We start from the raw sequence: 18,312 nt of genomic DNA on the forward strand, positions 1-18,312 counted from the left end.
CCTCCCCTCCTTCTTTCCCTGTCACCTGCCCTTCAGTGATTGTTTTCCCTCACTCACCACCCCACTCTCCTTTGTTGCCCCTCACTCACCTGCTCACTTGAGCCCTCCCTCACTCTGTCCCTTCGTCCTGTGCCAGCTTGCTTGCTCCCTCCTCCCTTCCTCCTGCTTTTCCTCCCTTGCTCACTCCTTCCCTTGTTTCCTCCCTCCCTCACTCACCTGCTGGCTCCCTCTTTCCTTCCCTCCTTGCTTCCTTCCCAGGCTCCCTCTCTCACTTGGTGGATAGATTCCTCTCTCCCTGGCTAGTCTACACCCTCCCTCCCTCGGTGGCTTGCTCTCTCCTTTCCTCTCTTTCCCTTGCTCCCTCACCTGCTCTCTCCCTCCCTCACCTGCTTTCTTCCCTCCCAGGCTCTGTCCTTCCCTCCCAGGCTCCCTCTTTTTCTTCCTTGCCCACTCTCTCCCTTCCTTTTTTACTCTGGGTACTTCTTAGCAAATCCTGGGAGTTGGAGCACCCTTCCTCTGTTGGCCAGGACAGAGGGCCCCTACCAAGTCCATGGAGGAGGGGTGTCTTCCTCTCACAGGATTAAGAAGTACAGAAAGCCTTTTGTTTAGGGGAGGTGTGGAGGTGGCATGAGGAGAGAAAGGAGACAGTAGCCATTGCACAGAGCAGCGGAAGAGAGAGGTTCCTGCCCTGGTGTTGCCACTAGCTTGCCGTGTGAACCTGAGCACATCACTTTTCTCTGAGCCTAGGTTTCCTTGTCTGCCAAACCAAAGGGTTGGTCCTGTCTGTCATCCAAAAATAGGGGAAAGGTGGGGGAAGAAAGCTGTTGCGGGCAGTAAGCTGCAGGTAGGGAGAAGAATTAGGGGCCTTCCTGTGTCCTCATTGTTTCTCCAAACCAATGTTTGACCTCCAGAGGGCAGAGCCCTGGAAGGTGCTCCCTGGACAGAGGTTCTTCTCACCCTCAGCCTGGCCTGGCCCTTCCTTGTCTGATCTCTGGGTGCCTCCACACACTCTGCCCACCACAGACTTTTGTCTCTGCTTAGGTTCCCTCTATGCCTGTCTGCCTCTCCACTTCTCTCACTGCCAGGTACCCTGTATTGCCCTCCTCAAACATCCTTACTCATTCCCTACACTAGGACACAAAATACAGGCTTATTTTCTATCTCTAGCTCCCATTTCTGTGGCTTCCTTCTGTCCCTCCCTCCAGAGAAGGCCTTAGATTTCAACATTCGTGGTTCTCAGAGGGCAGATTGCTGCTCCTAGGCCCTGTGCCCCATTATGTTGCTTCTGGCACTGTAAGAATCCACCCCCAGGAGGTCCTATCCTCTATCTGGTGGTGGTGGTGGTACAGTTTTGGGGCAGGCCTCTCCTGTCCTTTCTTTGGTTTACTTTTTCTGATGAGCCACTCACATCAACCAGAAGCTGAGTCTCAGAGATACCCTGAAGATTTATGCCAGGAAATCCTTCACCCTTCTCCCCGCTGACTTTTACCTCTAAGCAGAAAGGTTGGGTTGTCTGTCTGGTTGTCACCTCCTCTCCTCTCCACCCATAGGAGCACAACTCACCTCGTGTGGATGACTTTGTGTACATCTGTGATGATAATTATCAGCGATCTGAGGTACTCAGCATGGAAATCAACATCCTGAACGTCCTCAAATGTGACATTAACATTCCCATCGCCTATCATTTTCTGCGCAGATATGCTAGGGTAAGAGAGAAGAGACACATCTTCATTCTCCCACTGCTGAGTTAGTCTCCTTTATACCCAGAGTAGCTGCCTTGAGTGGTAGGAAAGGGGAAAGGGACAACAGGCAGCAGGGAGCTTTCTCCTTCCATCCAGTCTCCTAGGTTAAAGCTTGGCAATCTTTATGAAATAGTGGGAGGTGGGCGGGGGTGAGTTGCAGATTTCCACAGTGTGCTTATAAGGTTTTGAAGTGAGGCCAGAGTTGGGGAGGAGAAACGCTTCTTTGATCAGGGAGAGACACATGGAAGACTTTGTGGGGGGATGCTGGCAATATTCTCAATCTTTGCCTGAGTATTGGTTACAAGGGAGGTCACTTTATAATTCATTGTATTGTGCAAATGAGTGCGATGTACTTTTCTCTTTGTGTGTGTGATAGGTTGTAATTTTTAAAAAATAAGTTTAAATAAGAAAAGGGAAAAGGTTGTTTTGAAGTATGGAACACCTTCTAGGGAGGACCAGGAACAGAGTCACGGTGGGAGGACTTTGGCTCTTTAAAGAATGACCCATATAGCAAGGGGGGATGTGGGCCAGTACCATACACACAGTTGGTAATTTGATTAAAATCCTAAAGGTGGCAAATCCCACTGACTGTTTCAGAATCCCCCCTAAAGAGTCTGTTTTTGTGGGTAGGGAAGATGAGGTGAGTTATGGTTGCAGGAGAAAGGCACATTACTCAAACAGAGGGCCACTGAGGCTCGGGATGATGTAACTGGAGAGGGAGTCCTCTGCTTGGTGCCAGTTCTCTAAATTGATTTCTGAGCCAGTCTTCTCATTGCCTTTAGTGTATCCATACCAACATGAAGACACTGACCTTGTCCCGCTACATCTGTGAGATGACCCTGCAGGAATACCACTATGTCCAGGAGAAGGCTTCCAAGCTAGCTGCTGCCTCCTTACTCCTGGCCCTCTACATGAAGAAGCTCGGATACTGGGTAAACACTTGCGAGATAGGGGTATAGGGGTAGAGATTTAAAAAGCAGAAGGTCAGCTCATGGGGAAGGTGTAAATTAAGGCCACGGGAAACTCTTGGGGACAAAACTGACACATATTCACCACTGTGAACTCTAACACCTGGACAACTTGGGGCAAGGGCTTCTACAGCAATGGTTTTGAATTATGCCATTTTTCATAATCAAAGTACCCTTTGTTCCAAAGAAAGCTCACTTGAAAGCCCAATATTACATACCAGACTACTGTGAAGGTATTCTGGTTGTCATATGGGGTAGTGTGACCCTACTTCTTATCCCCAGCCCTGTTCCCCTCTTGCCTCTTGCAATCCCCTCAGCAAGACTGGCCCCTGAGGGAGCTTGTTGGAACAGGGTTTGAAAAGCACTGAGCCAGAGAAGAGTAGTGAAAGCAACTGTCTGTGTCTACAAAAGTGGCACTCAGGGGCATGACTATAGTGTTCTTCTCTGAAGAAGGCTCTCAAAGCCTCGTGCTCCAATACAAATAAAACTCATATTTGATGCTTTCTCAATTTTATGAAAAGTTGGGGGTAAAATCAACTTTAGATAATTTCTCATTCTTACTAATGATATGTATAATATATAATCCAAGTAGCCAGGAGTATGCTTGCAAATGCAGCCCCTCTGCTCAACCACTTCTGAGCTCCTCCTACCTAAAAATCCTGGAGCCACTGAGGGAAGAACCTCTGTGGGCTGAGAAAGAACCACATAAAGTAGTTATGTGAACTTGGAGAAGCCATACTGAAATTTCTTGAAACAGAGAAAGCATTCAATAAATGATAGTGATGATGAAAAAGAATAAATAATAATCATGACTGGCATTTATTGAGTGTTTAGACAGTGATCTAAGCACTTTGTGTATTAACTCATTTAATCTCCACAACAACCCCACATGATAGTACCGTTATCCCTGTTTTGCAGATAAGAAATAACTCCCATGTTTACACAGCTGATGAGAGGTGGAGCTAGGCTTTGGAAACTAGGAGTGGTGTTCACAATCCAAACCAACTGTGTAATCAGAATGGGCATGGCCACAGCTCTGGAGCTGAGGGTCTGGAGGCCCCATGCTGAACCAGGCTTTGACCCTTGGATCCCATGGAAATCCAGTGGGCCGTGAGGGGGACAGCTGATGGGTTCAGGCAAGCAAACTGTGTGCCAACTAAGATAGAAATATTTCAGTGTTTTCACACTTGGTGACTAAACCAGGGCATATCAGCTAAATGTCAGCCCGAATCTGAACTCAGGTAGTCTGACTCCACAATCCTCTATGTTAGTATACTGCCTCTCCTATAGATAAGGAAGGCTTCACAGAAGAGGTGACTTTTGAGCTGGGTCTTGAAACGTATGCAGGAACTTGTGAGAGGAGACATTCTAGGTAGAGGGAGCAGTAATTAAAAAGACGTGAAGGCATTAAGGAGGGAGTGTGTTGTGTTTAGGGCAGAATAAGACATCCCCTATGGATAGAACAGAGAGTATGGTAAAAGGAGAGGTGCTAATGATGTTAATAGTGACAGATGAGACCAGAATGGTAGATCATGGTCAGATTGTGAAAGAAAGGCTTCATATACCACACTGAGAGACCCACTTTACACTAAGGCCTTGAAGGGTTTTTAGGCAGGGAGGTGACATGCTCCTGTTTGTGTATTTTAGAAACAGTACTGGTATAGCAAAAGAGAAGGTAGAGTAAATGAGAGAGAATATAAAGGTGGGAACACCAGTGAGCAGGCTATTGTAACATAGTCAAGGTGAAGCATTTGAGGGTCTGAACTCACACAGTGGCACTGGGGCCTTTTAATCTTATTTAACACATCCAGTCTACTCCATTACCCCCTTGTGTTACTCCCCTACTCAGCACGCCAATGACGGCCCTTTGCCGGTGGTGGTGGTGGTTTCCAAACAGTATCTGGGGGAGCCCTGGGTTTCCTGCAGAATTCTCTCAGGGACCATGTAAAAGATAAAGGGATCCAAATTTGTGGGCTTCTTAGCTCACACCCCCACTTCCAGGTAAGCTATTTGGGCTTCCAGGTAAGACACTTGAAAAAGAGGAGTTCAAGGAAAATAAGACATTTTGAGGAAACCACTGACTTATAAATCCTCTTCCTTTCTCTGTCTGTTGAGCTCCCCACTTCACCAACCATTGTGGACATGCTGTCCTCTGTGAAGCTTTCTGTGACTCTCCTGACAGAGTTTGTGGGTCCTGCTGCTGTGTTCCTCCAGTGTCCTATGCTCACTTCCATTATAGCACTTATCACACATTTTTTAACTCGCTGTTTGCACATCTGTCTCCTCTACTAGACTACAGACTCCTCAAGGGCAGGTCCCTCATTCATTTTTGTGTTCCCAGGATCCTACATATAGGGCTTGGTAATCCTAGTTAGCATTGTTTGGATACTTACTATGTTCCAGACTCTGTTCTATGTATGATACACACATACACAAATACACACACACACACACACACACATTTAACCCTATGATGGAACTACCGTAATAATCCCCATTTGGCAGATTGGGAAACTGAGGCCCCAAGAAGTTAATTAACTGGCTCAAGGCCAAGCTGTTAGGGGAACTGAAATTTGACCTGAAGCATTTTGCCTCCAGGACCTCTGCTCTTAAACACTGCTATACCGCTTCTGCCACATAATAGGCATTCTTAGCTGAGTGAGAAAATGAACCTGTGGAATGATAGCTGTTAGAGCCAGAGAGGAGGATCAGCCTTAAGTTCATGTTGGCTGTGGAGTTGGCACCTAAACTTTGTTCTGGGGTTTACCTGGCCATTAGCTCTGGACCTGAGAGTGAGCAAATTACAAAACCAGTCCTGTTCCTTAGGACTGGTGAATTTCTGCTTACATGAACATCTGTGACCAGGGCTAATATCTTTTTTTTTTTTTTTTTTAAGAGATAGGGTCTTGCTCTGTTACCCAGGCTGGAGTGCAGTGGTGCGATCATAGTTCACTGCAGCCTCGAACTCCTGGGCTCAAGCAATCCTCCTGCCTCAGCCTCCCGAGTAGCTGGGACTACAGGTCTACACCACCATGCCCAGATAATTTAAAAATTTTTTAAAAGAGATAAGGTCTTGCTGCGTTGCCCAGACTGGTCTTGAATTCCTGGGCTCAAGCAGTCCTCCTGCCTCGGGCTCCTAATATGCTGAGATTACAGGCATGATCCCTACCACGCCTGGCCAAGAGCTAATATCTAACGGGTACGTATGGATATAGCCATCCCAGTAGTTTGTGGCTGGAATCTATTCTTCTATATAGCATAGTATAATTATTGATCAGCGTCCAGATGGTGTGAGTCTTTGAAATGTTTTGAATGTCATCTCTGTTTAAACCATGTGTGGGAAGCTTAGACTTGGGATAGCAGAGATGGAGGAAGGGTGTACTTCCTATAGTAGAAATCACTATTCATGCTGCTTCTTCCAGGTTCCCTTCCTGGAGCATTACAGTGGCTACAGTATCTCTGAGCTTCACCCCTTGGTCAGACAGCTGAACAAACTGCTGACTTTCAGTTCTTACGATAGTCTCAAGGCTGTGTATTACAAGTATTCTCACCCGTAAGTACTAAGCCCCGGATGAGGTTGGGTTTGTGTTCATTTATTGGGAGGCTTTAAAATACTAGACCGAGACTAGCCTCACTTAAGAGAAAAAGATTCAGGCACTTTTCACCTTCCTTTCTACTCTAGGGTTAAAGCAAGATAGGAAACTAAGGGCCGTATGTCCCACTTGTTCCATGGAGCATGATTGTATTTGCCCTATTCTATGCTGAGGAGACCCCTCTTCCTTTTGCAGGGTCTTCTTTGAAGTCGCCAAAATCCCTGCCTTGGATATGTTGAAGCTGGAGGAGATTTTGAACTGTGATTGTGAGGCTCAGGGCCTGGTACTCTAGCAGCAGCCACAGGGCTAAGCATGCATGTTAACAGGGTATATTTATTCTGTGTTTGAATTTGTCTTTTGATCGCTTTTATTCATTTTTCCTTTCTTTGTCTTTTCCCAAACTGATAATGTTATAAATATTTATGTTGCTTGTTTTTATGAAAGAAAAAAATATTGTCATATTTGACTACAAATTTAATAAAAAATTAATGGTTATTGTTAAAATGGCTCATCTCCCCTCTTATTGTTCAGGAGCCCCATGCACAGCTCAATAATTTTTTTTTTCTTCCTAGTCAAGGCTGGGCCCCAGAGCCTAGATTACCCAATTCCCTCCTCTGTTTAGAAGTCTTCTCCTCATGGGAAGAGGAATTGAGCTAACCATGAACTGATGGATGGGTCTACAGAAGGAGGATTATGGTGCCCAGTCCAAGGAGAAAGCTCCTTACCTGACAGGTAGACCTCACTTTTCAGAGCTGGGCAGCTGGCAGTGTAGGCTAATACCTTTTGGTCTCAATCTCAGGTATTGTGCTTTCTTTGCTTCTTCCTAGATGGTGAAAAGTTGGGGATCAGGATTTTAATCCAAATGTAGCCTTGCTTTCAGTTAGGCAGCTTTTTAGAGTACAAATTTGAAAATACTCTTGGAGTGGTATGTGCTGAAATCATTTTTGGCCCTTGTCTTCTGCCAGGAGAAGAAATTCCTACCTGTGAAATTGGCAAGGTGTCCCATGAATGCAAGCATCAACCACTTGCCCAATCTTTAATTCATATAGCATTAAGAGATTCTCCTTTCTTTTTCACTCTGCCCTACCTTTGGGGTGATGTGTACTGGGACAGTTACTTAAGTTGTTAATGGAGGAGTGGAACATCCAGTATGCCAGTTGTTCAAGAGCTACTGCCTCAGTCTCACCCCAGGACCTCCCCACAATCCAGCAAGTAATGTCTACCACAGCAGGAGACCTCTAGGACTCTATTCTAGTATTGTAGCTGGCAATTATCCTGATTGGTCTGTGACCATTTGTTACCACTTGTCAAATATTTTGAATATCAGTCCTGGAGGGTGGACATTTGGTGGAGAGGACAATCAAGGAAGCAGTTATGGGGAAAATGCCTCTTCAATTCTGTCCCAAGACTCTCCATGCTATTGTAATTACATCACCTTTTCTGATGGGTTAGAGACAGATGGATGAGCATGCCAAGCCCTTAGGTGTCTCAGTGCTTTCCTTCCCTTCCAATCAGTTTCCCATTCTTCCTCCTGACTTGCTTTGCCTTGGAGACCAGACATCACTAGGTTTCCTCCTGCCCCATTCCACTGTATTGCAAGATGACTAAGGGGTACAGCCAGAGAGGTCCAAGCTACTCAGCAGTGGTTCTGCTGGCACAGCCAACTTTGCATGAACATGCTAAAAGCATTAGGCTGGAAGCCATCTTGCAAATCTCCAGCCTTACTAAAAGGATGTGTCTTGTACCTGCTTTTGAATTCTGGAGCTTTACATCAAGGGGAAAAAATTAACCAATTGAATTGTTTCCCCCTTTTTACCAACCCTGTTCTTTAAAGGTGCTAATGAAACCATCAGTCATTTTTGTTGTTGATTTTGCAATGCCTCAACATTTATTTTGCACACACTCATCACTACTTCAAAATTAAGATAGCTGTTAGAACTGGAGCTTGTTAAAAGTGGGTGCAAAAGTTATCGTGGTTTTTGCCATTCCTTTTAATGGCAAAAACCACGATAACTTTTGCACCAACCTAATATCTAGTGCCTTATTAAAGAAGCACATCTATTCTTTATCAGGAATTTGCTGGCCCAGTGAGGTGGCTCACGCCTGTTGTCCCAAAACTTAGGGAGGCCAAGGCGGGAAGATCACTTCAGCCCAGGAATTTGAGACCCACCTGGGCAATACAGTGAGACCCTGTCTCTAAAAAAAAGTTAAAAAGTTAGCCAGGCATAGTGGCTTATGCCTGTGGTCCCAGCTACTCAGGAGGCTGAGGCAGGAGGATCACTTGAGCCCAGAAGGCAGATGTTGCAGTAAGCCATGATCGTGCCACTGTACTCCAGCCTGGGCAATAGAGCAAGACCCTGCTTAAAAAAAAAAGAATTTGCTTTTATATTTTGATGACTGTCTCTCTATATATGAATAAAACTAGCTTTCTTTGTAACCTTATGTATTTTTAACAGTTTTACTTTCTTAACTGAATGCAAATTACTTTTTATATGTATATATAACTTTATGTCTCCCTATATCTTTAAGATCATAACAGTTTAAAAAACAAAACTAAAAAATTCTAAAAGTTTAAACTACAAAATCATCTATATAGGTCATAAAAACACTCTGGTAGAGATATGTGCCTGGTAATTCATAAGTAAAACAAACATAGCCTGTGAAATAATGTGACATGCTTAGAAAAATGCCTGACACATAGCATGAATATCTAATAAATGGTGGTGGTATTCTCTGGTAGCGGAAGGGGCACAGAGTGGCTACAGAGATAAGTAGGGGTGAGACTGTTTGTTTGTTTGTTTGTTTGTTTGTTTGTTTGTTTTAAAGAAAAAGGCCTGGCTGGGCACGGTGGCTCACTCCTGTAATCCCAGCACTTTGGGAGGCTGAGACAGGCAGATCACAAGGTCAGGAGTTTAAGACCAGCCTGGCCAATATGGTGAAACCCCATCTCTACTAAAAATACAAAAAGTTAGCTGGGTGTGGTGGCGGGCACCTGTAGTCCCAGCAACTTGGGAGGCTGAGGCAGGAGAATCACTTGAACCCGGGAGGCGGAGGTTGCAGTGAGCTGAGATCATGCCACTCACTCCAGCCTGGGTGACAGCGTGAAACTCCGTCTCAATAATAATAATAATAAGGCTTATATGGTATGTTGAAGGTTTTTATACTAAGAGTTTTGATTTGGGAGATGTATCCATCAAGGTTCAGTCAGAAAACAGAAACCACTCTAGTTATTTCGAACAGAGGAAATTTAATGCCGGGAATTGGTTACTCAAGGACAGAAGAGCTAAGAAGTCACACACACAGTGTGAAGCTTCTGTTATACTTAGGGCTGGAGGAACAGTAGCCAAGAGGTGGTGTCACCAGAGCCCCAGATGCCAGGGATATCTAGCTGGATTTGGAACCAGTGATCAGTTGGGACCAATGAGGGTAGGGCTGATGAAAGGAGGCTGGAGCTGGGAAGGAGACAAAGTTACTGCCAGACCTATTGCTGGAGGCAGAGTGAGAAAGGAAATAGCCTGGCTTCTTCATATTTTAATAGTTTTTGGGGAACAGGTGGTTTTTTGTTACATGGACAAGTTATTTAGTGGTGATTTCTGAGATTTTGGTGCACCTATTACCTAAGCAGTATACACTGTACCCTATATGGGTAGTCTTTTATCCCTCACCCAGTCCCATCCTTCCCCCCAAGTCCCCAAAGTCCATTATATAATTTTTATGCCTTTGCATTCTAATAGTTTAGCTCCCACTTGTAAGTGAGAACATATGATATTTGGTTTTCCATTCCTGAGTTACTTCACTTAGAAAAATGGTCTCCATTTTTCTCCAACTCCATCCAAGTTGCTGTAAATGCCATTATTTTGTTCCCTTTTATGGCTGAGTAGTAGTCCATGGTGTATATATACCACATTTTCCTTGTCTACTCATTGGTTGATGGGCATTTAGGTTGGTTCCATATTTTTGCAATTGTGAATTATGCTGCTATAAACATGCGTGTGCAAGTGTGTTTTTCATATAATGACTTCTTTTCCTTTGCGTGCATACCCAGTAGTGGGATCACTGGATTAAATGTTAGTTCTACTTTTAGTTCTTTAAGGAATCTCCACGCTGTTTTCCATAATGGTTGTACTAGTTTACATTCCCACCAGCAGTGTAAAGGTGTTCCTTTTTCACCACATCCACACCAGCATCTATTATTTTTTGACTTTTTTGGATTAAGGTGGTATCTCATTGTGATTTTATGTGTATTTCCCTGATAATTAGCAATGTTGAACATTTTTCCATATGTTTGTTAGCCATTTGTATATCTTCTTTTGAGAATTGTCTATTCATGTCCTTTGCCTACTTTTTGATGGGATTGTTTTTTTCTTGCTGATTTGAGTTCCTTGTAGATTCTGGATATTAGTCCTTTGTCAGATGTGTAGTTTGTGAATATTTTTTCTGACTCTATGGGTTGTCTGTTTACTCTGCTGATTATTTCTTTTGCTGTGCAGTAGCTTTTTAGTTTAATTAGGTCCCATTTATTTATTTTTGTTTTTGTTGCATTTGCTTTTTGGTTCTTGGTCATGAATTATTTGCCTAAGCAATGTCTAGAAGAGTTTTTCTGATGTTAACTTCTAGAATTTTTATGGTTTCAGGTCTTAGATGTAAGTCTCTGATCCATCGTGAGTTGATTTTTGTTTAAGGTGAGATATGTTTTATTCTTCTACATGTGGCTTGCCAATTATCCCAACACCATTTGTTGAATAGGGTTTTCTTTTTCCACTTTGTTTTTGTTTGCTTTGTTGAAGATCAGTTGGCTGTACATATTTGGCTTTATTCCTGGGTTCTCTATTCTGTTCCATTGGTCTATGTGCCTATTTTTATACCAGTACCATCCTGTTTTGGTAACTATACCCTTATAGTATGGTTTGAAGTCACGTAATGTGATGCCTCCAGATTTGTTCTTTTTGCTTAGTCTTGCTTTGGCTATGCGGGCTCTTTTTTGGTTCCATATGAATTTTAGGATTGTGTTTTCTAGTCCTGTGAAGAATGATGGTGGTATTTTGATGGGAATTGCATTGAATCTGTAGGTTGCTTTTGGCAGTATGGTTATTTTTACAGTATTGATTTTACCCATCTGTGAGCATGGGATGTGTTTCCATTTGTTTGAGTCATCTATGATTTCTTTCAGCAGTGTTTTGTAGTTTTCCTTGTAGAGGTCTTTCACCTCCCTGGTTAAGTGTATTCCTAAGTGTTTTATTTTTATTTTTTACAGCTGTTGTATAAGGGATTGAGTTCTTGATTTGATTCTCAGCATGGTCGTTGTTGGTGTATAGCAGTGCTGTTGATTTGTGTACACTGATTTTGTATCCTGAAACTTTACTGAATTCATTTATCAGATCTAGGAGTTTTTTGGACGAGTCTTCAGGGTTTACACATACCATACAATTCACCCACTTAAAGTGTATAATTCAGGCCGGGCATGGTGGCTCATGCCTGTAATCCCAACACTTTGGGAGACTGAGGTAGGAGGATTGCTTGGACCCAGGAGTTCAAGATCAGCCTGGGCAGCATAGTAAGACCCTGTTTCTACAAAAAATTTAAAAATATTTAAAAAATTAAAAAGTGTGTAATTCAAGTTTTCAGTATATTCAGTTTTGTGGTTGGGCATGGTGGCTGATGCCTGTAATTCCAGCACGTTGGGAGGCCGAGGCGGGCAGATCACTTGAGGTCACAAGTTTGAGACCAGCCTGGCCAACATGGTGAAACCTCATCTTTACTAAAAATACAAAACTTAGCCGGGCATGGTGGTGCATGCCTGTAATCCCAGCTACTCAGGAGGCTGAGGCAGGAGAATCACTTGAACCCAGGAGGTGGAGGCTGCTTGAACCCAGGAGGCAGAGGCTGCAGTGAGCCGAGATTGTGCCACTGTACTCCAGCCTGGGTGACAGAGCCAGATTCTGTCTCAAAGAAAAAAAAAAAGTTTTGTAATCATCACCACAATCTAATTTTGGAACATTTTCATCACCCCTTAAATTAAACTTCCAGCCTGTTAGCAATCAATCTCCTTTCCCCACACCCCATGAGCCCTAGGTAACCACCAATTTACTTTCTCTCTCTATCAGTTTGCCTATTCTGGACATTTCATATAAATTGAACCATGCAATAGGTGGCCTTTGTGTCTGGCTTCTTTCACATAGCATAATGTTTTCAAGGTTCATCCATGTTGTAGCATGTATCAGTACTTCCTTTTATTGCTGAGTAATATACCATTGTATGGACATATATACGTTGTGTTTATCCAGTCATTGGTTGGTAGAAATTTGGGTTTTTCCACTTTTTGGCTGTTGGGAATAATTCTGCTATGAACATTCATGTATAAGTGTGTGGGCCTCAGTTTTCATTTCTTTCAGGTATATACTTGGGAGTAGAATTGCTGGATCATGCAATAACTCTAGTTTAACTTGAGAAACCTCTATACTCTTCCAAAGTGGCTGTACCATTTTACATTCCCATAAACAGTATGTGAGGATTCCAGTTTCTCCACACCCTCTCCAACACTTGTTATTATATTTTTACTATAGCCCTCCTAGTGGGTGTAAAGTGATATCTTGTGATTTTGATTTACATTTCCCTGATGGCTAATTATGTTGAGCATATTCTCATGTGCATATTGGCCATTTGTGTATCCTTTTTAGAGAAATATCTATTCAAATCCTTTGCCCATATTTTTTTTTTTGAAACAGAGTCTTGCTCTGTTGCCCAGGCTGGAGTGCAGTGGCACAAACATGACTCACTGCAGGCTCAATCTCCTTGGCTTAAGGGATTTTCTTACCTCATTCTCCTGAGTAGCTGGGACTACAGTCACTTGCGACCACACCCAACTAATTTTTTTAATTGTTATTTTTAGTAGAGATGAGGTCTTGCTATGTTGCCCAGACTGGTCTCAAGCTCCTGTTTGCACATTTTTAATTGGGTTATTTGTCTCTTTATTATTGAGTGGTAAGAGTTTTTTAAAAATATATTCTGGGTCATATATATGATTTGGCAATATTTGATTATACCAATTGTCTTGAAAGTTTTACTTTCTTCATAGTGTTATTTAAAGCATATAAGTTTCAAATTTTGATGAAGTTCAATTTATCCATTTTTAAATGTTTTTACTTTTGGTGTCATAGCTAAGAAACCATCACCTGATCCAAGGTCTTGAAGATTTATCCCTGTTTTCTTCTAAGAATTGTGTAGGTTTAGCTCTTATGTTTAGGTTTTAAATTCATTTTAAGTTAATTTTTATATATGGTATGTAGGGTTGCAACTTCATTCTTTTGCATATGGATATTTGGTTGTTTCAGCACTATTTGTTGAAAAAAACTATGTTTCCCCTACATAATTATTTTGATACCCTTGTTGAAAATTAAATTAAATATTAGAGCTTATTTCTGGATTCTCAGTTTTATTCCATTTACCTATGTGATATCTAGCCTTATGCCAGTACTGTAATTCTTTAAATATTAAAAACAATGACAAACAAAAATTATATTGCTGTAGCTTTGTAGTAAGTTTTAAAATTAAAAAAAAAGATATGAGTCCTCCAATTTTTTGATCCTTTCCTTTTCAAGTTTATTTTGGCAATTCTGGGTCCCTTGCATTTCCATATGAATTTTAGCATCAACATGTCAGTTGCTGAAAAGAAGTTCACTGGGATTTTTGATAGGGCTTACATTTAACTCATAGGTCAATTTGGGGAGTATTTTCATCTTAACCATCTTAAATCTTGCTCTCTATGAACATGGATATCTTTCCTTTTATTTGGGTCGTGTTTAGTTCGTTTCAACAGTTTTTTTGTAGTTTTCAGTATATAAGTTTTGTACTTCTTTTCCTAAGTATATTCTAAGTATTTTTTGATTGAGCCATCAGTCTTGGATCACTTTCAATTACCTACTTCATTCCCCACAAACATATTTACCTCTTCACCTATCTCAAGTATCTTTATTTTCTGTTTTAAAGGTTGGACAGACCCACCTACTGTTCAAGGCAACTCAACTACCTTGGGACTTTTCTCCCTCAATTTTTCTCTGTCGTCTTAGCCCTTCCCTTGCTTTTCCCTGCCACCATTTCCTGTACTTTCATCTTCTTCCTCTTTTGTAATCTCCATTTCTAGCTTTAAAACATGCTCAAGACACTCTTGCTACATGCATACAAAATGAAAAGCAAAACAAAACAAAACCCCCCATTTTTTTTTTTCGAGATGGAGTCCCACTCTTGTCGCCCAGGCTGGAGTGCAGTGGCACAATCTCAGCTCACTGCAACCTCCACCTCCCAGGTTCAAGCGATTCTCTTGCCTCAACCTCCCGAGTAGCTGGGATTACAGGTGCATGCCACCACACCCAGCTAATTTTTTTGTTTTTATTTTTAGTAGAGATGGGGTTTCACCATGTTGGCCAGGCTGGTCTCGAACTCCTGACCTCAGGTGATCCACCCACCTCAGGCTCCCAAAGTGCTGGGATTATAGGCGTGAGCCACTGTGCTCGGCCAAAATAAAACTCTTTATCTGCATCCACCTCCCATCTGCTGTCCAGTTCATCTCTTCTTTGTACTAAACTTCTTTTTAAAGTACACTGACTCACTGTTTCTACTTGCTCATGTTCCATTCAGTCCTTTAACCCGTTGTAATGTAGCTTTTGTCCCCTAGCACTTCATTGATGGGCCTTTCACGGAAACATTGATGATTTTCTGGTTGGCAAATCTAGTCGACAGTTTTGAGCTTTATCTTACTGGAACCCTTTTGCTACCTTTGACACTGGTGTCTTTTCATTCCTTTTGGCACTCTCTAGCCTCTTGGTTTCTGGGCCATTAGATTTTTGTAGTTCTCTCATCTTTCTGACCTTCCTTTACTATCCTCTTTGTAGGCTGTTTTTGTACCATCTGCCCCTCAAAAGTTGGTGTTCTGTTAGTTTCAGCTTTGGCTCTCTGATTTATCTCCTTGAGTGATCTCAGCTACTCCCATAGTTTCAAGTACCACCAAGCCATTAACTTTTGAGGCTTGGTCTTCAGCTCAAACCTGTGGTCCTAGGTTCAGGCTTATATTTATCTTCTGTTGGCCATGTCTACCTGAATGTCACACAGTTACCTCAAACTGAACATGTCCAAAACTGAATTTTTTCTTTCTGCTAACATGGTTCTATATTTTATATTCTGTATCTTTATCACTATCCACTTAGTCACCCAAACCAGACACTCAGGAGTTCATCTAGGCTCTCTTTTCCCTCCCTAATAACTCTTATTCAATCATACTGATTTTTTACCTTCAATTCCTAACTTAAAGGCTGACCACTCATGTCTTAGACTTCCATGTGTCAATTATGGCCTTATAAGAGGGTGCCATCATTAAGTCTTGCTGATTTTACCTCCCAGATATTTCTTGGATTGGCATTCTCATCATATTCTCTCCTACCACTACCCAGGTTTGAGATCTCATTCTACTGCCTGGATTACTGTGGTAGTTTCCTACCTGATGTCCCTATCTTCAATCTTGTTCCTTTCAAATTCACCTTCCATACAAGCACCAGAAAGATTTATTTAAAATTCAATTTTAGGATTACAGTTCTGGGTAAGATATTTAAGCATCTGTTACCCTTTGTTTCCCACTGAACATGATCATAAAACCCAGAAAGAACGCATGGCAACTCATGGTGAGTTTCCCACATTTTTTTCTCTGGCAACTTAATCCAGTCAGAAACCTTGAAGGGAGCACTATGGTACAGACAGAAAGCTCCAGAAGAAGCTTTCTAGTTCTGGCTTGAGAAGTGAGAGAAGGAATTCCTAAAGCTTGGGGTTGGGGAGGTGGAAATCCCCATCTTTTTATTTCTCTCTTCCCTCACACCCCAACCCTCAGGCAATCATACAGCATCAGCAACAATGATAGCAATGGGAGCCTTCGAGAACCAGTACTCTCAGGGAATGGACCCATAATCTCTATTTGAGGTAGAGTTGGGGCCCCAAGAGAGCAAAGCCACATTCTGTTGATTTTTTTCTCTTTCTGTTCTCCCACTGCTTATCTCCAGATGTGGCACAATTGCAGACATGAACAATTTCTGACTAGCAGACTGAAAGGGAAGTACTAGGAACTGGGGAGTACTGGGGAGAATGTGGAGAAGTAGGAGCTCAGGAAAGTGACCCCATAAAGTTTTTTTTTAATGTGCTCTTTGGTGTGTATCCTCAACCTGTATGTGTGTTGATCCAGATCCTAATTAGCATACTAAGAATTTGAGAACGAGCTGACAGACACTCATCTAGGTTCTAGACTGACCATTTCATGACATGCACAGCAGACAGATCCAGATAGCACTGCAAAGGCTTTGAAAACTGAGGTTGGACCCTCAGCCCACAGAAGGCAGGTGGAAACCTGTGGCCTGAACCTAATCAGATTGACTGCAAAAGCAAACATACATTTTCCATAAAATTACCAGATCTACAATTTTATAATGTTTATCCAGGATATACTCCAGAATTACTAGGCATATGAAGAACCATTGACATCTCAACTTGCATGGCAAAAGACAACAGCAAGGACAAAAAGATAAAGGTGTTGGACTTATCTGACAAAGTCTTTAAGTCTGCTACCGTAAAAACTCAAATGAACAATTGCGAACACTTTTGGAACAAATGTTAAAATATAAATGTTAAGCTATAGAGTCTCATCAAATAGGAATTAGAAGAGCCAAATGGACATTTTAGGATTGAAAAATACAGTAACTGAAACTTAAGACCTCACTGTGTGGACTCGAGAGAGGACAAAGGAAAGAGTAAAGTTGAAGGTAGATAAATAGAAATTATGCAATGTGACAGAAAAAAGATTGAAAAAAAATGAACAATGCCTCAGGGTCTTGTAGGACAATAACAAAAGGTCTATCAGTCATGCTATTAGAGCCCTAGGAGGAGAGGAGAAAGAGAACAGTGCAGAAAAAAATCTTTGAAGAAACAATGGCTGAAAAGTTCTCAAGTTTGGTTAAAGACACCAACCTGTAGGTTTAAGAAAACAAGTGAACCTCAACAGGATAAATAAAACCCATAAATAGATAAATCGTAGTCAAACTGCTGAAAAAGACTAAGAAAAACAGAAATGATGCATTATGTACTGCATAGAGGAACAACAATTTGAATGACTATAGATTTATCATCAGAAACTCTGTAGACCAGAAGGAAGAAACAAAATTTTTCAAGTGTTGAAAGAACGATCAATCCAGAATTCAGTATCTAGCAAAAAATAACTTTCAGGAATGAAGGTAAAACTTAAAACACAATTTCAGACGAAGGAAAACTAAGAAAATTCACAGCAAGCGTATCTGCTGTAAAATAATTTTTAAAGGAATTTCTTCATATAGAAATGAAATGATGGACATAGAAAGTGGGATGATAGATAGTGGAGACTCGGAAGGGTGGGATGATGAAAAAATACTTGGGTACAATGTACATTATTTGGTTGATGGATACACTAAAAGCCCCAACTTGACCACTGCACTATCTATGCTTGTAACAAAATTGCACTTGCACCCCATAAATTAATACAAATTAAAAAAAAAAAGAAATACCAGAAGGGAAATTGGAACATCCGGAATGAAGGAAGAGCAACAGAACTGGTAAGTATCTGGCTAAATATAATAAACTACTCTTTTCTTAAGTTTTGTAAAACATATTTGTTGATTGAAAGCAAAAATTACATTTTGATGGGATTTTCGATGTATGTAAATGTAATACATAAGACAGTAATAGCATAAAGTGGAGAGAACAAAGGGCTCAATATGCTGGTAGGGTTTTTACATTGCAATTGAAGTGGTAAAATGTTGATTCTAAGTAGACTGTGAAAAGTATATATTTTGTTATCCCTGGAGCAACTACTAAAAAAATTACACAGAGAGATGTCAGAGCCACAATAGATAAATTAAAATGGAATACCAAAAGTTCAAATAATCTTAAAAAAAAAGCAGGAAAAGAGAAACAGAGAAGGAAAAAAAAAAACCAGAGACCAAA

General features: G+C 41.6%; 1 protein-coding gene across 4 annotated transcripts in view; it reads left to right on the forward strand.

Annotated features, from left to right (window-relative positions):
- CCNB3 (cyclin B3) overlaps positions 1-6,807 on the forward strand; it is a 105,369-nt gene extending 98,562 nt beyond the window's left edge. For 3 of the 4 annotated variants that reach the window (XM_063803868.1, XM_063803867.1, XM_016944207.2), the window contains 4 exons: positions 1,551-1,706; positions 2,525-2,674; positions 6,133-6,263; positions 6,499-6,803. In XM_063803868.1, coding sequence (XP_063659938.1) covers positions 1,551-1,706; positions 2,525-2,674; positions 6,133-6,263; positions 6,499-6,595 — 534 coding nt within the window. In that variant the 3' untranslated portion in view covers positions 6,596-6,803. Of the gene's footprint in view, positions 1-1,550; positions 1,707-2,524; positions 2,675-6,132; positions 6,264-6,498 lie in introns of all 4 variants that reach the window. The other variant, XM_016944208.2, reaches the window with a different exon arrangement.
- Positions 6,808-18,312: the final 11,505 nt, after the last annotated feature.

This window comes from Pan troglodytes, chromosome X (genome assembly GCF_028858775.2).
Source record: "Pan troglodytes isolate AG18354 chromosome X, NHGRI_mPanTro3-v2.0_pri, whole genome shotgun sequence".
Classification (NCBI taxonomy): Eukaryota; Metazoa; Chordata; class Mammalia; order Primates; family Hominidae; genus Pan; species Pan troglodytes.